Genomic DNA, 13,891 nt, shown 5'->3' on the forward strand with positions numbered 1-13,891 from the left:
TTTCTGAGTTCTAGGCCAGCCTGGTCTACAGAGTGAGTTCCAGGACAGCCAGGGATACATAGAGAAACTCTGTCTCGAAAAAAAAAAAAAAACAAAAAAGAAAAAAATAATCCCATTTCCTCGAACAGTTCCTAAGAGAACAAACCCAACCTAGCGTGTAATTTTTAGGAAACATCTGGGGTAACTGGGATTCCCCCAGAAACACCCACTCCTTTATACCAATTGTTGAGAGACACAGACACTGCTCATCTGATGACTGTTCTGTCTGCAGCTCTTGAGTCACTTTGTAAATGTCACACTGTGATGAGTTCATTATCTGTGCTCTGCACGGAGGAAGAACCCAAGGCCTAAAGGGGGAGGCTATGAAAACAAATCTGGGTGTGGGGTAACCCAGTGAATGTGGGTGGCCCAGGTAGCCCACCTGTAACCCTTGAGCAATCCCAGCCAAAGGGTCAGCTCTACGGACACCAGCAACTGCTACCCGGTCACTTGTTGGCTTTCAGACGGTTAGAAAAACTAGGAATTTAGAGTGTTCCCACAGCGCCCAAGTGGGACTTGTCATCCGGAGCTCCATGCTTCTTAGATCCATCGCAGACCACAGAGTGGGAAGGAACAGCCTTAGAAAGCCTAGAGAAACTGAGGCTTGGGAAAGCACCACAGAAGTGATACCAAAGCCCAAGAGTAGCCGACAGCAGGCCGGCTGCCTCGGTATTGTCAGCGGTCCCTCATCCCCATGCACGGACCCTCCACATCCCCAGATGTTAAGTCTCTACCGTCTCATGCATACTGCGTTCCCTTTCGAACTTAGTGGTGTGGCCAGAGGCACAAGACTCAGCCCCTCAGATTCTGCACAATGAGACAGGGCCAAGCATGCGTAGGAGGGACCAACAATCCTGTCCCAGGAAGGGATGGCCAAGGTCTCCAACCTAGTATCTCCCATCACGAGATGTTTGGTAGCCTGGTGCACAGCTGTGTTTGGTAGCCTGGTACATAGCTGTGTTTGGTAGCATGGTACACAGCTGTGTTTGGTAGCCTGGTGTATAGCTGAGTGTGGTAGCCTGGTAAACAGTTGTGTTTGGTAGCCTGGTACACAGATATGTTTGGTAGTACAGTGCACATCTGTGTTTGGTATTACAGTGCACAGCTGTGTTTGGTAGCCTGGTACACAGCTGTATTTGGTAACCTGGCATACAGCTGTGTTTGGTAGCCTGGTGCACAGCTGTTTTTGGTAGCATGGTGCACAACTGTGTTTGGTATTACAGTGCACAGCTGTTAACCGTCTTGCATGATGTTCATGTCTCCATCCCTCCTCAGATGCCAGTGATAATAAAAAGCCTCCGAAAATTGACAAAACTCATGGGTTGGGAGGTGACCCTGCCCTTGGCTAAAGCATACTGTGTGCTAGTGACACTGTGGGTTGGTTGCAGTGCTCAGGATAAGTCTGCCTAAGATATAGACTGACCCGGACTCTTCTGTTTGCTCAGGTGATCCCAATTTCCTACTTGGGAATGGAGATCTGGTGGGAGCTGTTTGAATGGGAAGGAGCAGTGTCTAGCAGTCCTTGACTCTCCTCCTTATCACCCCAAGGCCTCCAAGCCTCCAAAGAGAACAAAAGCACCTTTTATTATTGTGATGCTGACAGTGGAACCAACTGCAAAGAACCACACGCAGCTGTCCTTAGTGTATCACTGCAGCAGAAAGAACGGTGACGCAGATTGCTGACAGCAGAATCTGTGCTTTTTGTCTGGTTAGCAGAGGGTCCTTACCTCCCTACATGAAAGACTTTCCCCCCAAAACTCACATGTTCAGGTTTGTCCATTCGCCCTAACCAGTGAGGAGAAGGGTACCAACCGGGCCTTTAGACCAGTTCCTGACTGGCTGTGGGAGACCTCAGCACAGGGCAGCTTCCTGGGCCTCCCTACACCTTCGCTGACAGAGGGAAGAGGGTTTAATTCCCAGGAGCTGACCCTTCTCTGCCGCTCCTTCTTTCCATCCAGACCTGCCATTGAAGGAGGAATTTCTGAAGTTGAGATTATTTCCCAACAAGTAGACGAAGAAACCAAGAGCATTGCCCCGGTGCAGTTGGTGAACTTTGCCTATCGGGACCTGCCCCTGGCTGCTGTAGACCTCTCCACGGGGGGCTCACAGCTCCTGTCGAATTTGGACGAAGAGTACCAAAGAGAAGGGTAGGTTTTGGCATGGCTGAGAACCCCTTGCCTAATTCCCTGTGTTTCCATGGGTACCTCCCAAGAGGGAGCAGCAGAGGTAAAGATGCTGAGCAGAAGAGGCCAGGATGTGACACTAGGTCACTCGAGCTTTTTCAAGTCACACATGATTTCCTCAAAGACTCTGGGAACAGAAAATGCCCATTGCTGCTAGACAACCTCTTAGGTCTTTTGTGATGTTTTCTTAGAACTTAGGTGATAGCATTTGTCTGAGGTGATTCTTAATATTCTTTCTGACTCACTCTGTTTACCTCACAGGGGTTAGGAGTGTGCCAAGGTGACAGAGCCCATATGGGACCAACTTGGCCTACACGTTGCTCTGCATACAGTGACGCTGAGTGTCCGGGAAGTGGGCAGAATCCCGATAGGTGCTTCGTAGACACTGCCTTTCGGCCTGTTCAGTGAGAGACGAAGGGATGCTCTTACATTAGCTCCTCCCATATTGCTTGTCAATTAATCAGACCAGTGGGTTTGTTTCCCATTTAACTTCTCACTAGCCTCTTACAAATACACTCTTTCAAAGCCTCGGTGTGATGTTCCGTCTAGATAGAGGCAAGGAAGATGAGGGTTTGAGGCCCTGCTTTTTCAGTGGTAGGGGGTTAGAATGTTGAAGGCCACAGAAGGGCAGACACGCATCCGTGGGTCACACGGTAGCTTAGACTCCTCTCACCTAAGCTTTCCCCAGTTCTGCCCAGTGGCTTTTAGACACAGAATTTCAAACACGAGCCAGCACCTGAGAGCCAGTTCTGGGCAGCATTCCCAGGTGCGTGGTACCATTTTAGAACATGCTGGCTGCTTTAAACACAAAACGGAAGGTTTGCCATATATTTTAGAAGCAAAGGGAAAGCCATAGCTGAGCTAAATTTGCAGGGCTCGGATTCCCTGTGTCTGCTTCCTGAAGGGGGCACCCCCTTCCTAAGATAAATTTTCAAACTGGGAAACCGTACACCTGCTTCTGCAGAAATGACACCCCAGTGGCTTTCTCTGAAAATAAAATTTTTCCAAGTATTGCGAACACAGCTAGCAGGACCCTAGAAGAAAATAACAAGCAAATCAATAGAAAAAAAAAATCTCTGAAGGGAATGGTAAGATGCCTTAGTCAGTAAGAATACATATTCTGCATGAGGACATAGGCTTGAATCTCCAGCACCCAGCCCTACATGGCTATATGTGCCTGAAACCCCAGGGCATAGAGGAAAGCAAATCCTATACAGAGAGCTTACTGGCCAGGCAGCTTAGCCAAAATGGTGAGCTTCTGGTCCAATGAGAGACCCTGTCTTAGTAAGGCAGAGATCCACAGAACATGCCTGCCATCTTGCTCTGACCTCCACATGTACACACGGGCACACATAACCTCACACACACATGCATACATCATGCAAGACACATGGGAGGAAGGAAGGGAGGGGGAGGGAGGGAGAAAGGAAGGGAGGAAGGAAGGAAGGAAGGAAGGAAGGAAGGAAGGAAGGAAGGAAGGGAGGGAGGGAGGAAGGAAGGAAGGACGGACTTTTCTGAGGCATGTCTGCCATAGCAGTATTGACTAAGCAACCAAAATCAGGCCGCAGAGCCTGCTTTTCCCTAGTCCCCTGTGGCTTAAAGACTGAGCTAAGTCCAGAAGGGCCCAGAACCAGGACGAGCTGTGTGTATATATGGCTTATGCAGCAGTGCCCACCAGTGCTCAAAAGGACCACAAAGCTGAGCCCATTTCTCTGCTGTTGCCCTTCCTAAAGTTCAGCTCAGTGAAGTCCCGTTCACTAGTCAGCAGGCCTTTCTCTGAGCACCCAGAGAGTCACTGTGCTATTGCTCCCTGGTGGTCAAACGCAGTAGTGCAGCCCTTTCTGCCCTGGCCTGATCTTGATCAAGCCCAGTTGGAATTCATAGTTACATAGCATAGAAAGAGGAAAAGCTTCAAGAGCTCTGGTTCAGAACTTACACTTGCTCCTGTTACTGCGCTGTGATTTTACCACTCGGTGGGCGTGCCCCACGCAGGTACACCACACCACAGGGTGGGCATGCCCCACGCAGGTACACCACACCACAGGGTGGGTGTGCCCCACACAGGTGCACTACACCACAGGGTGGGCGTGCCCCACGCCTGTACACCACACCACAGGGTGGGCCTCGGTTCCAGGACTATTCTCACTCCCCAGGTTGCCAGAGACCTGGCTCAACCATTCAATACCTGTCTGGATTGGTCCTCTGGAGGTCTCTCCCCCACAGGACAGAGAGGTCTTTGATTTGCCTCTCCAAGTGCAATGTTGCTGTTGTCCTGTAACAAGAAGCCTAGGGCAAGGATTTGGAGCGCCCGCCCTCGGTGGGATCTCTGTGGCAGCCAGACTATATCCTGGAGCAAGGAAGAGCCAGGCTTCTAACAGAAGCCCAGGTAAAACGGACCAAGCAAAAGTGTGGAGCCAGGCTGTTCTTGGTTCTTGGTTTATTTCTCACCATTTTCAACCTGGCGCTTTCCAAAGCAACACAATCCAAGCATAAAGTTTCTGTTTATAGAGGTCAGGGTTAGTTCTTATCAGTGAGACCTCTTCCTGCTGAGAGACGCACTACAGCTAGGAATAGATCTTTTCTGTAGGAAACCAAGGGACCTCAGGGACCCTAATGTGTAGCTGCCCAGTGACTCATCTGCCTTGTATTCAGGTCCCCGAGTGTGGTGACAGTGGATGTTTAGTTTCCCAGACTCTGAGATAGTTGGGGCTGGAGGGGACCATAGGCAGTGCATGCTCTACGAATTCTAATGCAGTGTGTGGAGAGTTTTCCTCCAGGTCCCGAGGTAAGGACACTGTCCACGAGTTCATGCATGATATAGCATGGGCCCGAATTTCCTTCCTTTTAACCAGAATAGCATTCCGTTATTGTATATTCCTCATGTTGGCTCATCTTCTCATGGACACTTGCATGATGCAAAATTACCATTTTCCACAGCAGGTGCGCCATCTTACGCTCCCACCAGCCACGCACGAGTGTTTTGTGGCCCTGTGTGTGCACCAACTATTGTTATTCACCATTTTTGAACCCTAGCCATCCTAAGGATGAGAGGTGTGGTGTGGTTTGAGAGTTTGTAAGTGTGGGATCCTGTGAGGTAAGATGGGCCGTCCTCCTAGTTCAGACACCACAGGTGTAGGTGAGGAGCCAGCCTCCCCCTGGCTGAGAAGTCTGTGTTTCAAGTTTTCATTAACGTAACAAATACCCCAGACGTACCTAGAAACACCCTCACAGACACATCCAGGGGTGCATTCTACTATAGAATATCCTCGGCATCTCTAAGGCCAATCAAGGAGACAGGGTCTAAGACACTTGCCTGCCATGATCTAAACTGGAGAGCTGTCTATTGCTAAGGGAGTCACCTCTACTGCAGGCAGCTTGGGGCTGAAAGAGGAAAAGCAGACTCCTGTGCAGACCGCACTGCCTCAGACTCCACCGAGCCTCCTTGACTTGGCCGTCCTCTCAGGCTGCTCCTTTTCAGTACTTTCCACCCTCAGCAGTGACCTTTTCTCCTACAGCCCCATCAAAGTAGGACATCTCCAGATGGCACGCACGGCGCCCCCAGACTCTCCCTTCTTCCCTTCCGGGCCTGGACCCCTCAGATGCTATCACCCTCTCTCCATCAGCTGCAGCCTCCCCGTGTCTCCGCAGAGCTCGCTCCACTCTCCTCTGTCCTAACCTCTTCTCTACATCCCGGCCCCCATCGCTCTCTCTTCCTCTCTGCAAGCTCCAGTGACTTCTGCTGCACTCCTCAGTCTGCTACAGCCTGGCTGCAGCGTCCACATTGCCACACCACTGTTCTCTTAAGGGCATGGTGCCTGATCTTGATCCCAACTTGTTAGGATGTAAAATCACCTGGGAGACACATCTCTGGGCGTCTCTATGAGGATGTTAGGAGAAGTTTAACTGAAGAGGTAATATCCACCCTGAATGTAAGTGACACCCCACCACCACCATGAGCTGGAGTCCTAAACTGAATAAGAAGGGGGGGGGAGGGAAAAGCCAGCAGAGCGCCCAGTTCCTCTCTGCCCCACACCCCTACCTCCATGGCTTTTTCACCATGATGTCCTCAATATTTCCATTTGACTACTGAGTCACAATAAGTCTTCTCTGTTTTGTTTTGTTGTCAAATATTTGCTCTCAATGAGAAAAATAAGTAACATAGGTATCCACATCACCACAGGAAGGTCTCTGCCATTGCCTCCGTCTTGACATGGTATCCCCATGGCTGCCATCAGAAAGATCGTCCTCAGCCACTGTGCCTTCTAAGCCTTAACAGTTGTCATCTGCTTGTCCCTTAATGGTTAGAGTTCACACACACACACACACACACACACACACACACACACACAGAGTCTCACTACCCTTTTTCTACACACTGGGTAATTTTATTCATCTCTGTAGGTTTCCAACAAGTAGTGATTTAAGCCATGTGTCTATCCCAAGTCTCCCTTTCAAACTCCCAGGTTCCTTCTGGATCTTCATAGGGGTCCCCAAATGCATTTGACCAATGTCAGTGGAATGATGTAGTCTTCTTGTCCTGGGTTAGCTGCATCTTTGAAAGGAGAAGCGTTCTCATCTCTACCCAGATAGTTAGTTCTTTTATAGCCTTTATGGTGATGGTGCTCAAATCCAGACAGAAGACCCACAAGCTACCCACTATGGCAGTCTCAAATACAGTACCCCCCACCCCCAAAGGACTCTTTCCTCAAAGTAGAAATGACCCAAACTAGTGGGGCGTAGAAGTTGCCTGGTCTTGCTCCTTCAGCTGCCAAAATAAACCACGACCTAAGCTCACTTCCAGTGGCCCTAAGCCCCCTTCCCACCTCAACAAAGACCAATGCTACCATGGCACCTCTAAGCTACCTGAAGTCTGTCAGTCACTCACAGTCACCATGCAGTTGATGGCCTTGCTCTCCCACGCTCTGACTTGCTCTCGTTCTCACTCTGGTGCCCACAGATGTCCTGCGACTGCCAAAGGTGCCCACTGTAGGAACACTATGCTAGGGGCACCGGGGAAGTTGGAACGCACACAGTGTGGGTTCCACCAGGTGAGGATGGAACATTCCCCCTCCCTTGACTCCCAACTCCTGATCGTTGCTGGCTGTGCACTTCTTACACCCTCTGTTCTAGTTCTGTCTGCTTCTCGAGTTCACCTCCCTGCATCCAGGTCTGCAACTCAAACCAAGGAGCTGCCTGGCGAGTCCTGGCAGCTTACCATCTTCCTTTCCCTCCCCGTGTCTGCTCGCCAGATGTCTCCCTCCTTCAGGAGTGATGACACAGACCTCCATGTGAATCCACAGAGGTGAGCAGACAGTCTGGGGAGGGGAAGAGGGGGAGCAGAGGTGTCCGCCCAACCGCAAAACCCTGTGACAGCAAAACGCTGTGAGACTTGGTTTTCTTCCCTCATGCCTTTAGGCTCTGTCACCAAGTCACATTTGTATTGTCGTCACTGTCTACTCCACAGTCTTCCTCCGAGGACTGTCTACCGGCAGCTAGTTACTGCAGTCTACAAATAACGGAAAATCTGCTCAAACTCACTGGCCTCTGCAATATGGAACCCAGTGCTAAGGCAGCTCTGAGGTTGGTCCAGAGAGCCCATGAGTGTTAGTGAGGGCTAGATCCTCCCCATCACTGCTGGCCGCATCCCGATGCCAAAAGTGGCTTCACGGTTGGCACAAGGGCTGCCTGTGGTAGCCGTGCATTCTCATTTGTATCTCGCAATTGAGAAAGGCTGTCCACAATTGGCTTGAGAACAGCATAGATCCTTCCTAGAAGCTTCCAGCTGTTCTTGCCTCATGTCTTAAGGGCTAGAATTGAGTCGCATGGCAAAGGATGTGGGATTACTCCTACGCTGATTGGATCTGTCTTTTGAATGGTACATTGCTATGTAGATGTGGGACACTCATATACAGTATACCACAGTCTAAAGAGAGCCAGTTTGGGGTTTGGCTGGTAATGGTGCTCACTGCAGAATCTGACAACCTGTGTTTGATCCCCAGAACCCACACAGTAGAAAGAAAGAACTAAGCCAAGTTGACCTCCAGCCTTCACATGTGCCCAGTGTCACCTACGTGCATATACACACACTCACACACATGCGTACACACATGTGCATGCACACATACACAGACACAATTAAAAGGGAGAGCTAATTTCCATTCATTAACTGGACTCCCAGACAGGAGAAGCTTGGAAGAAGCGTGGGTCTCCAGCAGGCTTAGCGGGAGATGAGACCAACAGTACATTTCTCCAGAATTCCAGAGTCAGTATGAGGCAACATGACAGGGCCCAGGGAGATGTCAACTTAGAAAAAAAAAAAAAAAGACCCAAGATAGCAAACACCTCTAAATAAGGACTGAAATAATTTAAGATACGACAGCAAGCAATAGCTGGGAGCAAAGAGAAGGGAGGAGTTGGGGCCTATTAAGCCATAGCCTAAAAATAGCCTCTTTGCAGAATACCTTAAGGAGGCACTCTCCAGAAAACTCCTGTCCCCCCCCCCCACCTCCACACTTTCACAGCCCCCTCCATCCATGCTGCCATTGATTGGGAAAACAATAAATTCCCAGCCTTGGACAACCTCTTAGCTCTACTATCCCACATCTAACCCCAGCCCTGGGCCAGGAAGTCCCTCTAGCAAGGATCAGGTCAACTGAGTCTGGGATAGAGAGCATGCGAGCAGAATAAAGGACTGACCTGAATGGCTGGGTGAGCGATGATCGGATGGCACGGGAAAGCCGGTTCCCCTGGAGAGTAAGCTGATCTGTGTGGAGCTGAGGAAGAACAAAGGAACAGGGGTGGGAAAGGCAGCAGGCTTCTCGTACCCACGGGTCAAAGTGTGAGGCTTCTCGTACCCACAGGTCAAAGTGTGAGGCTTCTCGTACCCACGGGTCAAAGTGTGAGGCTTCTCGTACCCACGGGTCAAAATGTGAGGCTTCTCGTACCCACGGGTCAAAGTGTGAGGCTTCTCGTACCCACAGGTCAAAGTTCCGCCTTATACCTCTGTGTTAGTCAGGGTTTCTATTCCTGCACAAACATCATGACTAAAAAGCAAGTTGGGGAGGAAAGAATTTGTTTAGTTTACATTTCCACACTGCTGTTCATTACCATAGGAAGTCAGGACTGGAACTCAAGCAGTTTTATGCAGGTTTCTGGTGTCCACCAAGAGAGCCTCAGGCACCTGTGGGGGCATCCAGGATCCAGCATTTACAGCTTCTTCCCACTGTGTCGGGGAGCTGAGCTCATCTAGTTGCCCTAGCTGCAAAACCTAGCATAAAGAAGTCCTCTTGGAATCAGGTAAAGGAGATCAAGCTGAAGTGTGACTGCTCTCCCTGCTGTCCTGACCCACCCCAGGAGGGAGAGGAAGCTCCATCTCCGACATTCAGTTAAAGGGCGTCCCTGTGGGCGCTGGATCGACAGTTCTCACCAGGACAGGATTGTGTCTCTTTGGAAAAGTCTTGCTTAGATGAACTTGGCTCTCTCTGATGCATTGTCTCTAGAGTAGTCCAGGGCCTGGAGCCCACTGCAAGTCAGGGTTCATTTCCAAGGCTCCAGACCCTGTGGAGAGGAACGTTCCCTCCCTCTCACGTGCCCAACACTCTGCACAGTATCTAGATTTGGAACGATATGTATTCTGCCACTTGCCAGAGTCTCTACCTGCTAAGGCATGTATGGAAACTATAGTGTCCTGACACATGCTAGCTGGTTTTAACATTTCAGGTCCTCCCAGCACCTCTGCAAAGGCAGGGATCCCATTTTTAAGATTAACAAACTAAAGCACAAAAGACTGGACTCATGAGTTAGTCAACATGTGGCTGGGGTTAGGAGATACTAATTACCACCAAAGCCAAACACGTCTTCTGTCCCTCGTTTGTCTGTCTGTTCATTTTCAAGACAGGGTTTCATATGTAGCTCTGGCTGTCCTAGAACTTGCCATGTAGACCAGGCTGGCCTCAAACTCACAGAGCTCTGCCTGCCTTTGCCTCCCTAGGGCTAAGATTAAAGGCAGGTACCACCACTCAGCTATAGGTTAACCTTTGAAGTGCCCAGAACAGTCCCTCCTGCATAAAACATATCATGCATGTGTCTGTTAAGCCAACAACAGTGAAACATAGATGAATGAGAGCTGGGTTTCTGCTGTCCCCATGGCCGCCTCCAATTGTGTTCCTGATGTCTGTAAAGAGAAACAGGGCTGAGAAGGACATGCTGGCTGTCCAAGCCACCACCAACTCCAGTGGCTTCCGGGTCACCAGCGATCAGCATCATAGAAACAGAGCCTGTGAGCCAGACCTGGCCTCCTTAAACCTTCCCCACTTACAACAAAGAACAAAGAACCCACTGTAGAACCATAGGTGCATAGGAATATAAAGTAGGTATACAAATCAAACATTTACTGATAATAAATCGTAAAGGAGTTTATTTAAAATGATTCTCTGGTATACATACACTTTCTCATGAAAGACTAAAGACAAGTTACATACTAATGAGATGAAGGTGCCTGTTTGTGTTTACAGAAAGAATTCAATCATGAATGAATCTTTGACACTCTAGGGTAGAAAATCTTCAATAGTTTGATTTTTAAAAAAAAAAAAATTTCCAATGTTGAGACGATCACCTCACATAAATACATCACACAAAATGACAGAAGTGTATTTAGGGCTGTTTCAGATTACTGGAGAGTGTGTTCTGACCCAAAGCCAAAATTCCTTTAATGACCTTTATTCTTGGAAAAGGGTCTCACTATGTAGACCAGGCTGGCCTCGAACTCTCAGAGGTCTGCCTACCTCTGCTCTTGAGTGCTGGGTCTTTAACAGTACTGAAACAAAGTTTGTTGGCATCTTAACTCTTAATGAACAATTTTTAAAAAAAAAAACCACCATTCTGGGCCAGAGAGATGGCTCAGTGGTTAAGAGCACTGACTGCTCTTCCAGAGGTCCTGAGCTCAGTTCCCAGCAACCACATGGTGGCTCACAACTATCTATAATGGGATCTGATGCTCACTTCGGGTGGATCTGAAGACAGCTACAGTGTGCTCATATACATGAGTAATTCTTTTTTTTTTTTTTTTTTTTTAAATTCTACTGTAATGGTTCTATAATGTAATCTAAATGTACTGAGGAAAGACAATAGAAAAATATTAAAAGTTTCTATTTCCTGTAGTTAAACCACTGTGTTTCTCTAACAGCAGAAGGCGTTGCAAATAGACTTTGAAACACTGTAATTCCTAACAGTTAGTGTCTCAGCTCCAGGGCCTTTGGGAAGTGTCCTTTGATATTTCCTGGCATGACAACATGTGATCAGATCCAAGGCTCCAGTGGGGTTTGGTGATGCAGGCTGATTCGTTCCACGTTCCATGTTTGCTATTTGTGGGCATGGTACCAGGGACTGGACCTAGGGCTCACATATGCTTAGGCACGTGTTCTTGCCTCTGCGCTATCCCCAGCCCTCTTCTGAGCCTTCTTCTATGTTCTTAATGCATGTACATGTGTGTTCACATGCAAGTGGAGGCCAGAGGTCAATGCCAGATGCCTTCCTGAATCATTCTCTAATGCATATTCTGAAACAGGGTCTCTCAGTGAACCTAAACTCACCGAGGAGAGGAGACGAGGCCTGCAGGTCAGCAGGCCCCAGGAAGCTGCCTGTCTCTGCCTGCCTGGCTTTTTACATTGGTGCTAGGGCCTGAGTCAGCTCCTCATGTTTGCATGACTGGTGCTCTATCTATTGAGCCATCCTCCCAGCTCCATCTGTTGTTAGTTAGTTAGTTAGCTCTGTGTTCAGCAGCCTTTAACTATTGCCAGATTGTTCATCCCTCACGCCAAGATACTGCAGAGGGGCCACTGAACTAGACCCCTCTGAGGGTGCAAAGAGTTTTACTGGGAATCTCAGGAGGCATTCAGTCACATGACTGTCCCAGTTTGTTTTCCAGCGCTATTATGATCACCGTGACCAAAAGCAGCGTGGGGAGGAGAGTGTTTATCACACCTTACAGGTTGGCGTCCATAATTGAGACAAGCTGAAACAGGAACTCAAGGAAGGGACGTGGATGCAGGAACTGAAACAGGGCCACAGAAAACGTCACCAACTGGCTTGCTCTCCTTAACTCACTCAGCCTGCTTTTGTGTTTGGTTTGGTTTGGTTTTTAGAGACAAGGTTTCTCAGTGTAGCCCTGGCTGTCCCAGAACTCACTCTGTAGACCAGGCTGGCCTTGATCTAGCAGAGAGACACCTGCTTCTGCTGCCCAAGGGCTGAGATTAAAGGCAGACACAACCCAGAACCACCTGTCCAGGGGTAGCACTACCCATAGTGGGCCGCTGTTCCTTAATCAAGAAGATGCCCCTCCAAACTTGCCTACATGCCAGGATAATGGAAGCATTTTCTCAAGGTGACCCCAGCTTGGGTTGGGTTAACAAAACTGCTGACAAGCACAGTGACCCTTAAGGGTAAGTTTAAGAAGGTAGGCAGGGGGTCTTCATGAGGGCCAGGGAGTCTCTGCGTCTCTTGAAACCTTAAATGCAGGGTTGTGGTTGTATGTCTATGGGGGGCGGGGCAGCAGACCTCTGCTCCAAGGAAGCGTCTGAGCCACGGGGGGGGGGGGGGGGGNGAAGCCTCCTGCAGGCCAGACGTGGGGCGAAAGCCTGGTGCTCCAGGCTTCATCTCCGTCGCCCCTACCAACTGGCTTCTAGACTCATTCCGACCTCCCCTCAGACCTTTTCTTTGGGAACTTAATGGACAACAATCCAAATGTGCAACTAACGAGGTCTTCTGCCCTGGACACTAGAGAAACGATCTCCATTGCCTGTGAAGAACCTTTTTAGGATAACTGGAGAGTCCCCAGCCTCTCCATGGGCTCACACCAGGAGAATGACGGTTCCTCTGAGCGCACAGTGGGTTGTGGGGTGAACGAGGCTTGGCCCTGGAGGAGCAAAGCCAGCTCTGCCCTGACTGGTCTACACCCCGTGGCCTACTTCACCGTTAAGATGAGGCTGTTTCCTTGTCAAGCTTGGGAAACACTACCTGACCTGATCTTGCCTGCCTGCCTGCCTGCCTTCCAGGCCACTCCTATGGCCTGACCTCCCATAAAAGAGCTATGATATGGAGAAATGCCAAACTCCATTTTCATATTCTAGAATTTATTCTCTCAAACTGTTACCCCAAACAACTAAGAATATAAAGCAGAAGCCGCACCGGCACTCACCTGCTTTCCACCCCCGGACTCCTCTGAGGCCTCATGTGGGGTGCCGGAACTTCTCTGGAATACCACCTGCCAGCAGGCCCATCTGTTGGTATTCAGGATTTGGGCAGCCCGAACCCTCCCAAGAGCTGCCCCTGGCTTTTGTAGCACGTGTTGGGGAATAGAGGCACGCCTGCCCTCTGGTGGCAATTCCAGGAATAACACCACTCTGGGGCTTTGATGGGGCTGAGGCTGCCCGAAAGCAGTTATTTACCAGTCTGTGCCCCGGCTTCAACCCATTCAGTTCTTTAATTAACCATGCCAACCGGGTTATAAAAACGGGAAACACCGTCTTCTTGGAGTATGCCTCTCCACGGAGAGGGAGCACACACTCCCTTGGAATCTGAGTCACTTGCATTTCACAAAGAGTGATCAACTGCTTGGGATTCTAAACCTGGGGCCAGGCAGGAACCTGCAGGTTCAGCCTCACCGCTGGTTC

The 13,891-nt window shown here is 49.5% G+C and overlaps 1 protein-coding gene across 2 annotated transcripts in view; it reads left to right on the forward strand.

Annotated features, from left to right (window-relative positions):
• Nucleotides 1-13,891, forward strand: part of Tmem266 (transmembrane protein 266) — a 112,564-nt gene that overhangs the window by 53,970 nt on the left and 44,703 nt on the right. For both annotated transcript variants that reach the window (XM_021207891.2, XM_029543804.1), the window contains exon 3: nt 1,998-2,186. In XM_021207891.2, coding sequence (XP_021063550.1) covers nt 1,998-2,186 — 189 coding nt within the window. The remainder of the gene's footprint in view (nt 1-1,997; nt 2,187-13,891) is intronic.

Source organism: Mus pahari, chromosome 10, assembly GCF_900095145.1.
Source record: "Mus pahari chromosome 10, PAHARI_EIJ_v1.1, whole genome shotgun sequence".
Classification (NCBI taxonomy): Eukaryota; Metazoa; Chordata; class Mammalia; order Rodentia; family Muridae; genus Mus; species Mus pahari.